General features: G+C 40.9%; 1 protein-coding gene across 2 annotated transcripts in view; it reads left to right on the plus strand.

Annotated features, from left to right (window-relative positions):
- The window catches only part of ATRX (ATRX chromatin remodeler), a 69,749-nt gene that overhangs the window by 9,278 nt on the left and 40,301 nt on the right, over positions 1-20,170 (plus strand). Inside the window, exons 2-9 of one of the 2 annotated variants that reach the window (XM_033072061.2) lie at positions 2,222-2,334; positions 5,280-5,335; positions 6,142-6,194; positions 7,765-7,889; positions 9,047-9,166; positions 12,158-12,267; positions 14,297-14,364; positions 16,968-19,915. In XM_033072061.2, coding sequence (XP_032927952.1) covers positions 2,222-2,334; positions 5,280-5,335; positions 6,142-6,194; positions 7,765-7,889; positions 9,047-9,166; positions 12,158-12,267; positions 14,297-14,364; positions 16,968-19,915 — 3,593 coding nt within the window. The remainder of the gene's footprint in view (positions 1-2,221; positions 2,335-5,279; positions 5,336-6,141; positions 6,195-7,764; positions 7,890-9,046; positions 9,167-12,157; positions 12,268-14,296; positions 14,365-16,967; positions 19,916-20,170) is intronic. The other variant, XM_033072063.2, reaches the window with a different exon arrangement.

The raw sequence follows: 20,170 nt of genomic DNA on the forward strand, positions 1-20,170 counted from the left end.
TGATGAATAAACAAGAGAAAAAGCAAGTTGAATATCATCTTTTTTGATTGGTTGTCAGCAAGAACTTTGCTCTGAAAATGATAATTTTCTGTTCCTTAGGATAAGAGTTAATGAATGGTAGTAGATAATGTTCCAAGTATTAGTCACAAAGACACATGCATACTATTCTGAATTCATTCTGTATTGACAAGAGTAATGCTAAACTCATCTATAGCTCCCATTTCCTTTCTAAAATGCTGTTACCAAAACAAGTTATTTATAAACTAAATGAGCAGAATTCCACATGTGTGACTTTTTTGTTGTTGCTGTTTTTACTACCAAAAATGTACTTTTTTGTGGCCTTTCTAAATGTGCTTTATTTCTTCAGACCATCTGGAACGGATATAAAATCTCTTTATATGCTTTTACTATCAAATAATTCTGAACAACTCTATTTTTTTTTCACTTAATGTGAGTAAATTGTCATTAAATCTCCTTTCTAAAGGAGAGCATGCAAGCTGTTAAGACTGCAGTGTACCATTATCATCTCCTGTAATGTTTTCCAAGTATGCCTTCCATCCATGAGAAAAAGGGAAGCCCAAGATTAGGGAACTGGCAGTTGTGTAGCAGCATGAGTCCAGTAATTAGAGGGAAAGACTTTTGGACAGATTGAGAGAAAAATTTTAAGGTACTCTTGAGAGTTAAAGAGCTTTGTTCTGCTCTTTCAGACTTGCTCCAGTGATTGATGGTACATATGTAGTCTCAAAAGAAAAGTGCCCTTCACTCATGCAGAAAATCTTTTCATTGCAAAGTGCTATTTTGTTTTATTTTGAGTACCTCAGGAGATTTAAAGAAATTGCAGATGATTTTTTTTAAATGGATGGTTTATGGTGTTTTATGTGGTTATTTTCATTGGTTGGAATAGTCACTGGCATTGATGTGAGGATATTCACTCTTGGCTCAAGAGAGCACTCACCTGCAAGTCCTTCTGATAAAATGAGTTTTTTTTTTCTAGCAATAACAAATTGAAAGTCAGAAGTTAATAAATGGATGTGTTCAAAGAAATAGTAGTGATGGTAAAGGTGACTGCTCAGGGTGAATATTCAAAAGTTCTTATGACCAATAAAACAGGCACAGAAAATGTAATTTCTTCTTGCTGTTAAAAGACTGTTTTGAAATCAATGGGGAAACAAACAGTGGGAAGGGTGGAAAGCTTTATCCTTCATCTGGGCTCACATCTGCTGGGGATTGGGTAGGTCAGGAGTGGGAAAAGTGTCTGGAGCAGCAGATAAGGGGTGATGAGTCAGGACCGATCAGCTGCAGATTCCAGAGGGCTGATAAGGAGGGCAGGGAGCAAACAGCTCAGTGGCACCCTCTGAAGAGGGGCTGAACACCCTTGGCCTCAGTCTGGACAGCTGGAAAAGCCTTGTCCTGGGAAATTACAGGAGTTTTGGAGAAATAAACCATGTAAAATGCCGGCAGTAAATGGAGGTTATAAAATGGAACAGCTTTTCAAGGCAAGCCTGGCATCGCAATGTTGCTTTTTACTATAATCAGTGAATGTACCCAGGACTCTTCCTGGGGTCTGAAAGTGTCTAGAGAAAATTGCCAGGGGATTATTTTTTATGAATTAACCATCAGCACTCAAAAAAACAGATCAAGGAATGATTCTGCATGGTTCTTTCTTGACAAAATTAACACCACACAACATGTATGTGATGGTAGATTTAATAAAAGTTTTGCATCAGCAAACTTCCATATTCAGTGCACCCATCACATTCACTGAACTCTTCACTGTCATATTCAGTGGGTCTGGTTGTTTCTAAGTTTGCAGGTGAAACTCTTCTAGTGGTTTATACCCCAAAGGTGACATTTTTAGTAATAAAATGAAGATTTTATTATTCTTACATATCTGGCTTCTGACAAGTAGCATATTTATTTTTTGCTGTCTTCATGTCATAGCAGCATTACCACTCAGACTTTCTTAAGTTTTGTCAACAATTGTAAACAGTGAAAATTACTTAAAATAGACTTTTTGTGCTTTTTTTGTCAATAAGACTGCACCTACCATTTCACTCAGCATTTGCAAAAATTACATGTTTTTTATTTGCTCTGATATACTCGTGCAAAAACAAATGTTTAAATCTCTTGTGGATGTGTATTAATTAAGATTAAACGTAAGGTTAAAAGCTTGATAAACGAGTGAGATGTGTGACTCTGGGTATTATTTGTATTTTAACAGTGAAAGCAAGTTGAATACATTGGTACAGAAACTCCATGACTTCTTGGCTCACTCATCAGAAGAATCTGAGGACGCAAACTCTCCTCCAACATTACCTAAAAACAAAAGTATAGGTAAAAAGACATTTTGTGTTCATTTTCAATGTATGTGTGATTCTAAAGCCAACTTGATGTTATTTCACTGTGTCACACTTCACTGGGGTAATTATACCAAGTCTTAATGTGATTTAAGTGGTGATAGCTTGATAAATACACAATAATTATTTCAGTTCTGAATCTTTTTAAAGGTGAAAAAAATCTAATCTTCTGGTAATTTTCCTTCTCTGAAACACGAGATATCAAACACACAGGTATTTGCTGTGCTAGGAGTTCCTTGTTCAGCGTTCCTGAATTTATAAATGCAGTGAATTGGTTTTTCTACTGTAGTAGTAACACTTTACAGTCCTTGTAGGTGTGAAAGAAGTTCTGGAGATTATGCTTCCATAGTTATTTGAAGAAGATTTCTTCATATTTTCTGGAAACATTTGAAAACAAAATAATACTTTTTAAAAAACTAGAGTCTTACACTAGGTCAGAATTGATACTGGAAATTTTTACTTCTAAGTTAGAATTAGGTAATGAAGTTTAAACACTTCGATGACAGTGATTAAAAGTGAATTTATTTCATGTCAGTACTGAATAAAATCTGTTTCCAAATTTAACTGGTTTCTTAGTTTAGCTTGGACTGGATACAGGTGCAAAACCTTGCAATCTCTGCTGCTTAATGAGCTAAAAGTTGTGTTGATGTGGTGGAGTGAGGAGAAGAGTGCACTGGCTGTATTGCAGAGTTTATTTTAAACTCCTGTTGTCATAGGTAATACCTTCAATGGGTTTTCTGGCTTGTAGTTTTTATCTTTTAATGTTTTGTTTGGAGAGAGAGTCTGCTGCCTGTGGCACTCACCTCCTCATGTCAGCATAAACTGAACTGTTAGCTCAGGAAAAAGAAACTGCTTGTGGTGCTTCAGCAGAACAGTAAAATAAACTGTGATGTAGATGTATCTCAAAGTGAAATTTTGCTGAGGAGCACACTGGGAAATAGACATCTTCTCCCTTTATACTCTGTAGTTAAAAATTAGCATTTGGTTTCTTGCTGTAAAACACAGATTGTCTTTGAAATGGATACACTTGCAAATTCATAGCAGACATGTTTTAGTGTTGGTTTTGAGATCTAAAAGAACTTATTAAAGAGTGAAGATAAAACACTTAAATATTAGGAAATTCCAGAATTTACTGTGCAAATTCCTTTCCTAATGTTCTGTGCATAATGAAAATATCTTTAGCAACTGTGCTTGCTTTTTTATTTTTTTTTAATCGAGAGGGTGTTTATTAGAATCAGAAGTTATGGATGTGACTGGAGCCAAATCAGATTTATTTAGTGATGGATCTTGTTTTGTTCCAGCATTTGGAGGATATGTGAGTTGTTGGGTAGAGTGTTGTGAGGAGGGAGATGATGATGAAGGTGGTAGAGTGTGGCCCAGGAAGGCTGGATGTTAGAAATCAGTTGGGTATTATTTAGGGTATTCATACCCTAAACTTTTGTCCCTGCCATACACAGAGGTCAGTTAAAACAGGAAGCAATACTTGCTTTATAGCTTTCATAATGTTCTTTATCCCCTCTGCACTGGAGCTGGATGCCTCCCTCCTTTCCACTGCGTGGCTTCCAGCCTGGAGAGTCACAGAGAGCTCAGGAGAGCCAGCCTGCCTGCTCTTCTTCCAAGAGTTAGCAGCAATCCCAGGGGAAGCTCTGCTCCCTGATGGCCCTGGAGTGGCTGGGCAGGAGCAGCCAGGTCAGCACTGAGCTGGGAGGGGATGGCAGCACACAGCTCCTCAGTGAGCACACAGAGAAACTGGCACTGCAGCACGTTCAGCTGCTTTTGGAATAGCACATGGAATCAGGCTGAGTGCAGAGTCTGCACACACTGGGGCTGCCAGAGCAGGGGAAGCTCTGCCAAGCTCTCCAAGCTGGTATTTTCCATGGGTTTATCACTTGGGAAAAGTTGGTCAAGAGTAGAAAGTGAGCAGTATCCAAGCTCCAGCAGAAATGTCACCCTCCTTCCACATCTCAGATTCCTCCCTCACAACTGGGAATGCCTGTAATAATCTAGAGAAGTTGTTTCAGGTACTTACGAAGACCAGAAACATTGTCTGCTTCTGTTATGTATTTCCTTCTTCATGTGTGGAAATTGGCTGGATGGTTTTCCCTGCAATTTACTCAGTTCTGCAGAGGTCACATATCCAGCATTGAATTCTCTAAGTGATTCAGATTTTTCAAAATATAGAAGTAAATTGTTTGGTTTTCCCTAAAACTGAAGTTTAAGGATAAAGAAGTTGCAGTGCTAGTAGTCTTCTGTTAAAATCACAAATAATCCAGATAAGTATCCTGTAATTATACTTTGTGCTCAGTAGCATCTGTTAAAATTCTACTGTTCCTAAACTTTTGGAGCAACTTCATACAAGAATCATTCAATCACTGAACTCCAAACTTTCCCTTCCTTTTCCAGGACTGGTGGGTTGGAGCAAGTGCCAATAGGTTGCAGGTCTTGAGGCTTTATATTCCACAGTTCCTAAGCTTGAGAAAAAGGAATTCTCATCAGAACTTGGATCAAATAGGATTTTTGTCTGTGAAAAAGATGGGATTTTTGTCTGTGTCTGAGTTCCATGAACTCAGATTTAATACTTTGTTATGTCAAGATGTGTGAGAGAAAATATTTGCAATAAATTCTTGGAGATCAGCAAAAATGCATTAATGATACTATTTCTGCATGCAGTTGCACTTGCAGTGCTTCAGTATTTCTTCACCAACAGCAAAGCTCCCAGAGACTGAAAGGAATTTCTGAATTATTTCTGTAAAATTTATACCACACAGTGGAATGTCTTTTCTGTTGTGCAGCAGTTTGTCTCTGGAAGTCACAGCTATCTCTGTCCAGCCTGGTGAGACATAAACAGTGCTGTGATGTGCAGTGTGAAGAACTTAGGAACTTCCATGCATTTCAATGGACTCCTTTAATTTCTCTCCATAGGTAAAAACAGAGACCCTAAAGGAAGCCCAGCTTCAATGGAGAACAACAGGGATGAGGTAAGAACAAAAATGCTTTTGAATTCTAGTTGCATGTGTAATGCACAGTGGCTGAATTCACTCTGTGGCTTTTGCAATAAATACTTCAGTAATACTGTCAGAAGCTCCCATTAATGTCATCCCCCTTCACCCTGTTACTCAGATAACAGTGGATACTGAGTTGTTCTTTAGGCAGATATGCTTCATTTTTTAAAAAATATATACTGGATCTGTGTCAAACTGAGTAGAAGTTTTTCATGTGGTCTGTTATTTCTGTGTGTTCTCCTGTTGGAAACATTCTGGTGGATATGATCTTAACATTGTAGAGAAAACACAAGTGCCAGTGTCCTGTCTGTTTGTCTTTACTGCTGTAAATTCAGGTATTTTCAACTGCCCAGACTTAGTTGTGATCTGAGTGCAAAAACCATTGAAAAAATGAGTTTTGCTGTGAAGGCATTCAGTGCTTTCTGGCACATGAACCACATAGCAAGAGTCTGTTCTGCTGGCAGTTTGTGGGTGCAGGCTGCTGCTACTCCTGAGTGCCAGAGCCCTCTGGATGGAAAAGGGAGATGGTTTCTTCCTGTAGCAAGAACAGCATTCCCAGACCCGTGTGAGCTGCTGACTTCTGACCTGAAACTCCAGAGGTTCAGTTTAACTGAACTGGCATGACTGTTGAAATTGTCACTTGTTACTGCTTTTCCTGCTGCTCTTTTAATTATTTTTTTAAATAACAGTGATTTCTGAGCTGTTTCTAGTTAATGCAAGAAACTGGTTTTTGACAGTTGGATATAAATGTGTTGACTTTTACATTTTTTTCTTGTTTCTAGGGAAGTAGTTCTTCAGAAAGAACCAAATCATTAGGATTATCCCGATCCAAAAGGTTGGTTTGGAGAATAAAAACAAATAAATTTCTTTTTGGGTGTGGGTAGCTATAGAAAAGTGGGTGCACTGTGTCAAATATTTTTGGTCCACACCAGTATAAATCCATGAAGTTATGGAGTGCTGGTAAAACAAATGCCTCATAGTAACACTTAAAATTCAAACCATTGCTCAAGATGAAGGGTTAAGATGCTAAAGCTTGATTATTATTTGCAAAGACAAGATTATCCCATATCTTCAGGGCAGAGGAGTTTATCCAAGAGTTCCTTCAGTCTTGCCGTTTGTACTTGTAGGATTCTTCCAAAAATGTAACTTGGATCATACAGAATGAAAGGTTTTATGTGCTTCACTGTTGGAAGAGTGCAGCATCAGACTATGCTGTTGAGGTGTCCTGTGCAGAAATTGCCTTTTGCTGTGTCCCTGCTTAATACTTTTTCCTTCTTTGGTCTAAAAAGTATGGAGTGAATTGTTTGCCAACTGCTTGACCCTACAAGAGACAAATGATTTGTGTCCCAAGTAAGAGCAGACTTAGTCCAGTCAAACTCCTCCTCATCTGCTCTCAGCTGATTCTCACTCAAATTCTGTCCTCTGTGATTTTATTAAATCCCAGTGTACAGTGCAGGGAGTTGATCTTACAGCAGCTGCCTTAGTACTGCTCTTTAGAAGTCTGTATCTCTTTTCACTGCCCTTTTCATCCAAGTTGCTTTATTTTATCATGTCTGCTGGAATTAATATTCCTCAGTCTCCTTTTTATGTTTGTCTTGATGCCATATTTGCAAGTGTGGCTTTATATTTGGCTTTAGTTTCTCCCTCATCTTTTGAATCCAGTGTCCTGCTGAACTCTTTTCATTTATATACTTTTATAGTCCTGTTTTTTGCTTCCTGTCTTATCACTAAAGGGATTTTCACTCATCCCTTTCTCATGCTGTACCTCATATTGACAAAACCAGTATCCTGCAGTAGTTCATGCATTGCCTTCAGACTACTGACAGATTTGCTCCATATTTTGTATTATTTTCTCCCCGTTCTGACGCAGTAAATTCATTCATTTTCATGGAACTCGGTTTTAATTGTTTGTGTGAAATTCTATCAGCTGATCCTTTTCTTCAAGTTGGCTTTTTCATTTCTTTCTAAATTTCCTTTATTTCCTTGCAAACATCTCTTCTGCCAAGATGCTTTTTGTAATTTGCTAATATCTGTGTATTCTCTTTGTGCTGCCTCTTTAACCTGGAATGATGGATAAAATTCATGAGCACACATTCACTTGTGTTTCATTCAGACTTCTTTCCTGGAATTGTGACTGTCTTAAAAATACATCAATCCTTGATTTTACAGCAAAAAGATTTTATTAGTATATACTTCTGTTTCACATGGGAGGGGAGAAGTCCTGTTCCAAACCAGAAAATTATCCTACAATTATATTAACTTGGGGCATCCCAGCTCATAATGTCTTTAATAAATTCAAAAAGAACTGAAGTTTTTCACAGTTCATATGGTGTTTTGCCTGCAAAACTTACCTGGATTGCAGTTTGTACTTTTTGTGAGAAGATGTTCTTTTTCTGTCTCTGCAGGAAACCTACAGTAGTAACAAAATATGTTGGGTCAGACGATGAACAAATTGCGGATGAAACTGTAAATGAAGATATTTCAAATGAGAACTCAGAGAATGATGTAGATATGCAAAGCTTGCCTAAAGGTAGGTCATGTCTTTTTTTTGGTTGGTTTTATTTTTGTTTCTGAATTCAGCAAATTAGCCAAGATTATGACGCAGCATAAATAATTCACTAGAATGCACATGTATTAGTGAAATGCCTCTTGAAGGTCCTGTTGGTTTTCTGTCCACAAAAAAGAGGAACCTGAGCACTTTCAGTTTGGAGCCCAGCAGATTTTAATCTGTGGGTGCACAAATATGTGCTGGTGGCTTAGTTTCTAATGCCTGCTATACCTGTATAAAACCATCACAAAGGGGAAATTATTTATTCTCTTGTTTTGCAGGACTCTCAGGCTCTGTCACTTGAAGGTCACATTTTACTGTTCTTTCTTTGAGGTTATTAGCAATTAGATCAACAAAAGCGCATCTAACTCTGGGGGCAAAAATGCCATTATTGGATCTCTTTTTAAGCACCTTTAGAAACAGTTAACACTGCAGGCCTGTATCACTCTGCTCTTAGCTGCAGTGTGATTTGGATTAATCTCCTCCATTTCTTACCTATGGGAGTTACAGGAAAAATTGCTGCTGTTCACTTTGTGAGTAGCATTATTGAGAATAGTCACTCTAAAAGGATTTTTTTTCAGAATATTAGATTATTTTCAGTGTCCTCACAACACAACTGGGCTGTTAAATAGGAAAGATGTATTTTTTCCTTCATGTAAGTGTAATTAGTACTTTGTTAAAATGAAAATGTCAAATCTGGTATCTTGTTAAAGACAAAGCAGGTTTTATTCTAATGCTTTTTTTAAATTTCATATTGAAATAAATGAAGATGAGGGGAGCTGAATAGAAGGGATCAAAGAGGGAAAAGCATGGAACTTAAATGATGTCCTTGATTGGTAGCAAGTTCCTGTCCTACTGTGACAGTCCTGTCCTGCACATCCACAGCAGAGCAGAAAGAGCAGAATTTACTCCTCAGCCCATTCAGTCCATGGCTTCTGTCCTACAGCTGCAACACAGATGTAGCTTGAAATGTGTGGTGTTGGTTTCTTTTTCTTTTCTTTTTTTTTTTTTTCTGTGAACATCTGTGCATTCAAAACTTTGTTGAGTTTTAGCTTTTTTTGGTTTGCTTTATTAATCAGAACTTTTGCACTTCACTTGGATGTGTAATGGTTTCCAATTTCTAAATAAAATTATTCTAGGTACAGTGGTTGTACAGCCTGAGCCAGTGCTGAATGAAGACAAAGATGATTTTAAAGGGCCTGAATTTAGAAGCAGAAATACCGTTAAAATGAAACCTGAAGCTCCCAAAAAGCGTGGAGGTAAATACAATTTAAAACATCTGTTGAAATGGGTTTAAATTGTTGCTTATGACCACATTTGGTATATCTAAAAATTGTCCATATTTATGAATAAATTATTCTAAAAATACCTCCACTCTTCTGGCTTTTTGTTCATTAAGGATTTTAGCTGATAGAAATTAGCCTCCATTGCTGCCCCTGCAATGCAGCAGTGAAAGCTAAGATTAGTTCCCATTAAACTCTTTCCTCTCAGTAGGTATAGGATGCTTCATTAGGTGCAGTTGCTTGGTTGCAATCAGGTGTTACAGGTATTCCTTTTATAAAACTCCATTGATACAGGAGCATTCACTGACTCACCAGGAAAGAACCATGTTTGAGCAGGGACATGTACGGGCAGATTATCCATCAGTGAGCTAAGAAAAAATCCTAAACCCTCAAACAGTATAGAGACTTTTTTGTTTTGCTTTGAGATTGTGGGAAAGTCCCTTCCAGTGGGCCCTTCTAAGGATTACCTTTGAAAAGCTGCTGTGTCAGCTGGTTTTCCAGAGCTGCTGCTAAAACTGAGAAGTTAGGTAGATTGTAATATTAACAGAAGTTAATTTCTCTCTTTTTTTCCCCAAAAGCAAAGGAGAGGAGGGAGGATTATGTATAATGTAACCAATAAGTAGGTAGATATTTTTGTTAACCCTGCTGGCAGTATTAGCTCACACACCTCCAACAGTAGCCAGGGAATCCATACAAACCATCTTGCACACACTCTTCATCCTTCCCATTGAATCATTTAAGATCCTTGCTCTCTTTTAAAGTAATTTATTGAGTGCTGTTTCTGTGGGTGAAGGGGAGTGAAATGTCACTGTGTGGAAATGTGCTTGTGCATACACCTGGGCTCATGTGATGTCAGTGACATTTTGGGCATTGATGTTTTCTCTAGATTACAAACTCTGGGGCTTGGTTCTGTTCTGTTCATGCAAGCTGTCCTGTTCATATAAGAATGCTATTTCCATTTGTGCTTATAACAATTCTACATATGGTCCAACAGAACTCTTCAGGGGTACAGTGTTAAAAAGACACTTGTGCTTGAGTTTTGTGGCCTGTGTCTGCATCCCCAAGGCAATGTGTATCACCTGCCCTTCCAGCTTTTTTAATCTCCATCCCTAGGGAATTTGCAGGCCTTCCTTTGTGTGACTGGATTGGTTACTCTACTATGCCTGACATATATGCATATATTTTAAATATTTGCATTCCTAGTAGGGATTATATGTTCTACGTGTATTAGAAATAGTGGTAGAAGCAGAACTCTTGCCTTTCTAGCAACCAACTCCTCTTATGTAAGACTGTAAGAGGCATTGTGTCATTATTTTCAAGTTTTGTCTGCAGTACGGTTGTGGTTGTATTTTTGCCAATAAATTCAATTAGGAATGTTTTTAACCAAGTAGTTTCTCAGTATTAACAAATTAGTAGTAGTTTAATTTCTGTGGATCATCATCACTTGTAGTAGTAATGTGATTTACAATGGTTTGCCTCATAAATTCTCTCTTTTCCTGCTGCCAGCTTGCAGGTTTGAGGAAGGGGGTCATAGTGCTTCCTTCCCCTTGGTTGTGGAAAACAGGGAAGTGGCTCAGGGCTTGGCAGGGAATATCACATTCTCCCTGGGTTGGCTGGGCCCCTCAGTGATTCCTGCAGCAGTTTAAGGGCTGTGGTGTGTGCCAGCCTTGGATTCTGTGCTGCAGTGTGGGATTCTTTCCTAAGGAGTGTGTTGGGATGGGTGTGTTCATCCATGGCCACAGCAGCATTTGAAACCAGGGTTTGAGCTGGTTTGCAGCTCCTGAGAGGGGCTTGCAGGTCCCCAGGCTCAGTGGCTGTGCTGTCAGGAATGGCTGCAGGGTGCACAAATCCTATATCCAGAATTTTATCCAGAATTTCACAGAATTAGTGTGGAGCAGCTGTTTCACTGCCCCTGAGCCGTCTGAGGTTGTGCTTCAACAGATGATTGCTGGGAGCTTGTTTTGTGTCTTGAGAATGTTCATTCAGTTCCTTAATGTGCTGGTGTTGGAGCTTGCTTCCAGTTCTGGGGGAAGTGATGGTTTAATTCAAAATAGAAAAAATACAGAGTCTGTATGCAGATTCTAGTCATTAAATCCAACTCTTGAGTTAATTTCCTTGTGACTTAATCACTGAGCATGACAGCAAAGGACAAGTTGCAGTTAAGTGATCTCATCAAACCTGTGTCTGCTTGATCCCAAATTGGGCTTTTGGAAGTGCAGGAATTTCACAAATGATTTTCCTTTTTCTGCTGTTGAAGACAAAGAGGTCTCAGAGGATTAGTTAAGAGCCTGGCATGGAGTTAGCATACCAAGTTCACCCCTTTTGAAGTGAATTGGGGGGTTGGCATTAAAAAAAACCACCTTTTTTGACCAAATACAGGCACAGCAGTAGAGTGGTGCACACACCATGGGAGCAGTCAGCAACACGGGGAGAACATGTGGATTACAGCAACACTGTAGTTTCAGAAAAACCCTAAAACCACCAGTGAGAAGGAAACAAAATGTGAGAAATGATTTTTCAGTCACCATTACAAGGATTACTTGGATTTTTGTAAGAGTTTTCTATGTTTTCCTTAGAGAAGCTAAAACTGTGTGTGAAAGAAATGCCATAATACAAACATGAATTGCAGTGGTATTTGTTGAACAAAGATTAAATGGGGAGTATTGTTCAGTATATCAGAGCTGCTCTGAAAGAATTTCAGTGATGACTCTAAATTAGGTGTGTTTTCATGAGGTGACCAGTTAACCCAACTTACAATTCCTTCACTTTGAAAGTTTTATCTTGGCAAGAGAAGCATAGAAATCAGGAGAAAATTCAGTGTTTAAATGGCAAATGGTTACAGAAAGATTTCTCTGGTGCTGGGTGGTGCAGAAACAAAAACCTGACAGTCCAGAATATTGCAAGAAAATGCAATTTCTTAAATAAGAATGAAAACAATTAATATGTGGTTTGTAATCCTCTCCATAGAAGAAGGACTCCATGGAATTGTGAGCTGTACAGCCTGTGGGCAGCAGGTGAACCATTTTCAAAAGGATTCCATCTATAGACACCCTAGACTGAAAGTGCTTATTTGTAAGGTATGTGGTAAACAGTTCTGTTTGTTTTTGTTGCAAAATGTCATATTAGTTGGTCTGGGTAGGATTTTTGTGGGAGTAATTCTTGTTCATTAGTCAATAAAGTTTTCAGTCATTAGCTGTTACAATTAAGGAAACTAAAAGGAGGGGGGGAAATGGCAAATATACTTATGAATTTATATTTCTTTTTTCTTATATCCAGTTAAACTGGTGGTGGTTTCTTTGTTATTTACTTCTATAGCTTTAAGGGTATAATCTTAGTGAATTTTTAATGTTAAATGATCTGTCTGAAATTTCTGCCTACTCATAATGTATTTTAAGAACAGATTCAAGTCTGCATCTCCTGTAAAACACTCCATGTAAAACAGCACTGAAATAAAGAGCAGAAAAGCAGCTTCAAAGCCATCTCCGTTTCTGCCAGCTTCTGGACTTTAATTTATGGCAGCTTTGCAATGCTGCTCTGGTCTATAATCTGAGTCTTCAGCTGTGTGGCTTCCTGGTGGCCCCACACAGGCCCTGAGTTGGCTGCAGAGGGAAGAGGTGGGACAGGGCAGGAAGGAAATGTCCCTGCCTCCTGCTGTGGAGACCTTTGCTAGCTTTCAAAGAGCTGCAGAGATCTCTAGCATATTTCTGTACTGGTGGAGATTTTGTATATATAAAACTATTGCTAAAGACAGAGATACAGTTCTCTGTTATAATTCACATGTAGCATTTCCCTGCTCCTCCTCCTTCCCAGTTCCTCATTAGTGTTACAGACTCAGCTGACAGTCTCTCTCAGCCATTCCCATCTAGGCTGGTGTGCTGGCTCTTCTCTGCATTCTGGCTTGTTTCTTTTACAAAAATGTGCTTTACAAAAATCAGCTCACAGGGTGATCTTTTCCCATCTCCAGTGGAGTCCCAGCTCTTGCTCCTGGCCTTGCACACCCATGTTCCTGTGACCTGGGTCATTTTTGTAACCTGGTCAGGATGTTGGGCTCAACAGCAGCTCTTGACTGGGAACTCTGCTACATGAATTACATCAAGGGTTGTTTTCCTTGATTTTTCTCTGTTTTTACTTAATTAAACATGGCCTTATGTGAATGTGAGAGGGAGGAATGGAAGCCCCTCATCTCCAGCTCTTCCATTATTTCTGTGCCTAGTTCTGCCCTTATTTTTCTCCTACTTAGGTAAAAGTCCCAGACCTGGGAGGCTGTTTTCTTTTGGTTGCAAATGTTCCATCAAGTGTCTAAACATCAGATTTTACTGGGGTTTTATGTTGATTTTGATTGTTTGGATAGTTTAGTTGAACAGATGTTCAAGTCTGTTCCAGGTAATGGGGCATCATCATTGTCAATTCAGGTGATGAAGCCTTTTCTGCATTCTGAGTTGTATTAATGCCTGTTCAAAGTAGAGCTACAAGTCTGGTAGAACGTTCTTCAGTAACAGCTGGGGAAAAAATGGCACCAAGCCTTCAAAATTTGGGGCAACATTTCAGCAACTGAAGCTATCAGTACTCCTAGCTGAGCCATTTGTATTCTTTTATTACCATTACTAAATTTTCAAATGAAGATGCTTTGTTTACACCTGGAAATGGAATTTTTGGGTGTTAACATCATGATAAATGCTGAAGACATTTTAATCTAAAGCCTTATGGCATCACATGCTAACATAAGGAGCATCCAGCTGCAAACTGTAATTTATGTGGGATTGTCAGGGAGAGATGTTAGTGTTGATTTACCTAGGAAATAGATGGAAGAAATATTCAGACTGGAGAGAAGTATTCAGCTGATGTTCTAAAATACACAAATATGCAACCATCAAACAAAAGCCTGTTTAATTCTCAAACAAACCTTGAGCCACCTAAATAAGTCATGGTTTGGGACCATGGAAGAGGTTTTATAGATTAAAACAAATGTAAAAGGCTCAAAATGCTGAAGACTTTGCAGCTGCTGCTTTTACTGGCTTGCTTCTAATGCATGCTGAAATCTAATGAATTGCTGAAGCCCAGTTGAGATTTAATAAAGAATTCCTTGTCCTCTCTCTTTCTTTATAGACTTGTTACAAGTATTATATGAGTGATGACATCAGTCGTGATTCAGATGGGATGGATGAACAGTGTAGGTAAGTGTACAAAACCTGCAGTGTGTGCAAAATGGAATGTGTACAAAACCTGCAGTGTGTGCAAAACCTGAAATGTGTGCAAAACATGCAGTGTGTGCAAAATGGAATGTGTACAAAAAACTGCAGTGTGTGCGAAACCTGCAGTGTGTGCAAAATGGAATGTGTACAAAACCTGAAATGTGTGCAAAACCTGCAGTGTGTGCAAAATGGAATGTGTACAAAACCTGCAGTGTGTGCAAAATGGAATGTGTACAAAAACTGAAGTGTGTGCAAAACCTGCAGTGTGTGCAAAATGGAATGTGTACAAAACCTGCAGTGTGTACAAAACCTGAAATGTGTGCAAAACATGCAGTGTGTACAAAATGGAATGTGTACAAAACCTGCAGTGTGTGCAAAATGGAATGTGCACAAAACCTGCAGTGTGTGTGAAACCTGCAGTGTGTGCAAAATGGAATGTGCACAAAACCTGCGGTGTGTGCAAAACCTGCAGTGTGTGCAAAATGGAATGTGTACAAAACCTGCAGTGTGTGCAAAATAGGAAAGTGTACAAAACCCACTGCAGTGTGTGCAGAATGGGAAAGTGTACAAAACCTGAAGTTACACCCACAGCTCTACTGGTTTGGGGATCTTTTTTCTTGCAATTGTTACATTGACAAATAAAGACAAGTACAGTAATTTCACGACCATAAGGCGCACCGGACTATAAGGCGCACCCCCGGGAGCCGGCACATTTTGCAACTTTGTAGATCAGATAAGGCGCACCGGTCTATAAGGCGCACCGGGTTTTTTTTTGCAGCGAGGCTCCGCCCCCAGCTCCTCCTGCGCGCTTGCTGGCCAAGGCCCCGCCTCAATCCGGCAGCCATTGGCTCCCGGGCCTGCCTGTACCCGGCAGGGCCAGGCTATGCCCACCGCCGCTCCGTGCAGCATCCCCAGGGCCCCGCTGTTCCGGGAGTTCCCTGGTGCTCCGGGTGACCCAATGCCGGCAGGCTTGCCCCGTGCCACCGCTGCCCCGATTCCAGCTGCTTGCCCCCTCCCCGCGTGGCAGCCGCTCCGATTCTGGCGGCTTTCCCCCTCTCCGCATGGCAGCCGCCGTGATTCCGGCGGCTTTCGCCCCCCCCGCGCGGCGGCCGCCGTGATTCCGGGGGCTTTCGCCCCCCCCGCGCGGCGACCACCGTGATTCCGGGGGCTTTCGCCCCCACCGCGCGGCGGCCGCCGTGCTTCCGGGGGCTTTCGCCCCCCCCCCCCGCGCGGCGGCCGCCGTGCTTCCGGGGGCTTTCGCCCCCCCCCCCCGCGCGGCGGCCGCCGTGATTCCGGGGGCTTTCGCCCCCCCCGCGCAGCAGCCGATCTGATTCCTGCGGCTTTCGCCCCCCTCGCGCAGCAGCCGATCCGATTCCTGCGGCTTTCACACCCCCCGCAAGGGAGCCGTCCCAATGTCGGCGGGCCGGCCCCGCGCGGGGGTGGCCCCGATGCCGGCGGGGAGGCCCCGATGCCGGTGGGTCCGCCCCGCGCGGGGGCGGCCCCGATGCCGGCGGGGAGGCCCCGATGCCGGCGGGTCCGCCCCGATGCCGGCGGGTCCACCCCGCGCGGGGGAGGCCCCAAAGCCGGCGGGTCCGCCCCGCGCGGGGGCGGCCCCGATGCCGGCGGGGACGCCCTGATGCCGGTGGGCCCGCCCCGCGTGGGGGAGGCCCCGATGCCGGCGGACCCGCCCTGCACGGGGGAGGCCCTGATGCCGACGGGCTCTCACTTCCGGGGTGGCAAATGTCGCAACTTTGTAGATCAGATAAGGCGCACCGGACTATAAGGCGCACTTCCGGTTTTGGGGGGAGATTTTAGTCAAAAGGGTGCGCCTTATAGTCGTGAAATTACTGTACATAAAAGCTGAAACAACAATAATTTGTCGCCAAGAAATGCTCATCCCCAGGGTTTTTTAACTCTTTGATTACTGTTTTAGTCATGAACAGGAAAACATTTTCTAAAGAAATCTAATAACAAGCACTTGTAAGACAGCACATTTTTAACTAAATGACCACCTTATGCCAACTTCCTAACAATGTAAAGATGGGGAGAGAATCTGGCATTCTAAACTTTGAACCAGAGAAACTCAGTTCTCCAGATGCATGTCCCACTTCCAAAGCACTTCTCTGTCCTTCTGTCAAATATCTAGATATGTAATTTGGTAAAAATTGTGCAGTCTGTGGTTTCTATGAGCTTGTTATCCACCACTTTTCAGTCTTCATGTACTGCAGTAGTAATATATGAGTTAAGGCTAGAAGGTCTGAAGCTTGTTAATTTTACTATAAAATAAATCACAAAATTTCGGAAGAAACAGGGAAAAAATATTTAATTATTTTTTTCTCTTTAAAGAAATCAGTGTTGAAATTGTGTTTGAAAATTACTGACCATTTCAGCTTTGTGAGCTGTTGGTCTAATACATGAATTTTCTGACTTTGCAATTTTCCATTGAGCTTTTCAGACACACTTTCAATAACGGTTTCAGTAACGGGTATCTGTTCGTCACCTGAAATTTTAAATGTGTGAACTTAATAATGTATCACCTTGTTGACATGGAGACAAAACTCTTACCTTTCTCAATCTAATTGCAGGTGGTGTGCTGAAGGTGGAAATCTGATTTGCTGTGACTTTTGCCATAACGCCTTCTGTAAAAAGTGCATTTTGCGCAACCTGGGCCGAAAGGAGCTCTCGACTATCCTTGATGAAAATACCCAGTGGCACTGCTATATTTGCCATCCAGAGCCTTTGTTGGACTTGGTCACTGCCTGTGACAGTGTCTTTGAAAATTTAGAACAGTTACTTCAACAAAACAAAAAAAAGATAAAAGTTGAAAATGAGAAAAGTAAAATACATGACCACACAGTCAAGTTTTCTCCAAAGAGAAATAATGCAAATTGTAATGGGGAAGAAAAAAAACGAGATAATCCATATTCAGGTTCACTAACATATTCTTATAAAGCACTAATGGTGCCAAAAGACTTGCTTAAGAAAACAAAAAAACTGATTGAAACTACAACAAATCTGAATTCTAGCTTTGTAAGCTTTTTGAAAAACACTGCAGAAAATGTAGAAATAAGCCCAACTGTGCAACTGTGCCAGCTGAAAGCTTTTAAATCTGTGCTGAATGACATGAAAAAAGCTCATCTGTCACTAGAAGAAGGCCTGAACCTGGAGATTCAAGCATTGAATGTTAAAATCAAAGATAAAAATACCAAAGAGAAAAAACCTGAGGTTAGATCAGAAAAAAAAGAGGTGAAAAAAGATGAAGGGAAGGAACATGTTGCATTAAAAGAGGATGATGCCACAGAGACACAGAAAAAAGTTGTGTCGGAGCAGCCTGACAATGAGCCCATGGATCAAAGTGTTCCCTCAGTGGAACAGACAGATAACAAGGCAGCTCCTGAGGAGGAGAAAAAGTCTGGCAGGAATGAGGAACCGCAGTATGAGCCCAACAGTACAGAGGCTTTAGACATGGATATTGTGTCCATCCCCTCTTCCGTTCCTGAAGATATTTTTGAGACTCTGGAATCTGCTATGGAGATTCAGATGCCATCAGATGAGCAGGACAGTGGAAACACAGCAGCAGATCATGAGACTTCAAACTCAAGTACAAAATTAAGCACTCCTGTGAAAGACACCAAAGGTGGTACCAAGTTGAAATCGTCAGCTAAAGGAACAAAAGAACTGGTTGTAAAATTGACTCCGGTTTCCCTTTCAGAGTCCACAGTTAAAGCTGACGATCAAGACAACAACCTAGAAAAGGACAGTAAAGACACTGATGCATCTCAAGATGCTGATGCATCTCAGGACGTTGATGCATCTCAAGATGATGCATCTCAAGCTAGGGCAGCAGACTGTGATTCTGTGGAACAAAACCACAGCGGTGGCAGCGAGGCCTCTGCGGAGAACGACGCTGTGGCCGTGGAGGACGCGGATCTCCGGAGGTCGCCGCGCGTCAAGACCACCCCGCTGAGGCGCCCCACGGACATCAACCCTCTGACATCCAACTCAGAAGAGGACAGCAACGACATGAGCAATGAAAAACAGAAGAGGAAACAATCCAAGCAAGCCGGCAAGAAAAACGACAAAAGAAATTCTGACAGCACTGCTGATGGTCCCAGTCCTAACAAACTTTCCAAATCCAAAAAACCATATGACTCAGATCACAGCTCAGACTCTGATGAGTTGCCAGCTGTTCTCAAAGCAGCAGGGATGATGAGTCGCAGCTCCTCAGACAGTGAAAACAACAGTGAAACACCAACAAAGAATCAGAAGACTTCGGATTTACAGAAGAGTCAACCAGTGAAGGATGAAAATGGGAAACGAAAAAGGAAAAGTTCCAGTTCCGGTTCAGATTTAGATGCTAAGAGAGGCAAATCAGGTAAAAACGCTGCTGCTGCTAAAAAGAAACGCCAAAGCTACTCTGATTCTTCAAACTATGATTCTGAGTTGGAAAAAGAGATTAAAATGTTGAGTAAAATTGATGATGCAAAAAAATCGAAGAAAAAATTCTCACAAAAAGATGATAGTTATGATTCCTCTGAAGAAGAGCAGAGGAAAAAAGTAAGCAGTAAGAGAAAGGTAAATCTGAAGAAAAAGAGAGGTAAATCTTCTGAAGATGATGATGCTGAGAAGTCTTCTCCAGAGAAAGAAATTAATCACTCTTCTAAAGATAAAAAAATGGGTAAGAGGTCAGCTGCTAAGGACAAGATAAACAAAGACTCAAAAGAAAAATCTGCAAAGGGAAAACGTGATGAGTCTTCTGATGCTGAGAGGTCTTCACTGGAGAAGGAGGAGAGTCCTGAAGTTAAGAAGAAGAAGGATTTGAAAAAGAAAAAGGCACAGGATGATTCTTCTTCTGAGAGTACTGAGAAATCGGCCAAGAAAGAGCACAAGTCAGAATCTTCAAAAGATAGACTTAAGAACAAAAAAGGATCAGAAAGCAAAGCAAAGAAATCGGAAAAATTGAAAAAGAAAGGTTTCAAGAAAGAGGAGGATGATTCCTCTTCTGATCTTGATAAGTCATCTCCAGAGAAAGGAAGTAGCAATTCTTCTGAAAACGACAAAGTTAAAAAGGAACCCGTGTTTACAGAAAAGAGGAAATTGAGAGAGAGAGTAGCAAAAAGAGTACACATTGATTTATCCTCTGATACTGAGAAATCTCCCCAAAAAGAGGAGAGTTCTGATGATGATGCCATGCGGCGTAAAAAACGAACAGACACGAAAGAAAAGAAAAAAATAAGCCAGAAAAAGAAAATTTCCAAGAAAGAACAGAATGACTCGTCCTCTTCTGATGAGGAGTCTTACGAAGACACTAAGAAAAAGGTTAAAAGAGGATTAGCAAAAGAAAATAAAAAAAGCAACTTAAAAAAGAAAGTGGCAAAAAAGAAGGTGGTTGTCACTTCCTCTTCCTCCTCTGATAAGGAAGAAAATGATGATCAGAATTCCACGGGCGATGGAAGCAGCGACGAGCAGAAGATCAGGCCGGTGACCGAGAGCTTGATGCTGTCTGCTGATGCAGGATTTTGTCAGTCATCAGGTGTGCAAAAGATGTTCATGTAGACATACTGAAATACTAACAGAGGAACTTTGTAAGATGTGGGTGACATTTACTAATCTAGAAGCAAAAAACCACTCATCACTTGGTAATTCTACGTTAAGATGTTTGCAGCCTTGTTGGGTTTTCTGATACAGATTTGGAAGCACCTGTTGTAAAGGTCCCTTCCTATCCTGTGGCTGTAAGATTCTGTGATTTCAGCTTGTGCCTTGAGGAAAAAAATATCACTGTAAATGG

This window comes from Catharus ustulatus, chromosome 14, assembly GCF_009819885.2.
Source record: "Catharus ustulatus isolate bCatUst1 chromosome 14, bCatUst1.pri.v2, whole genome shotgun sequence".
Taxonomy (NCBI): Eukaryota; Metazoa; Chordata; class Aves; order Passeriformes; family Turdidae; genus Catharus; species Catharus ustulatus.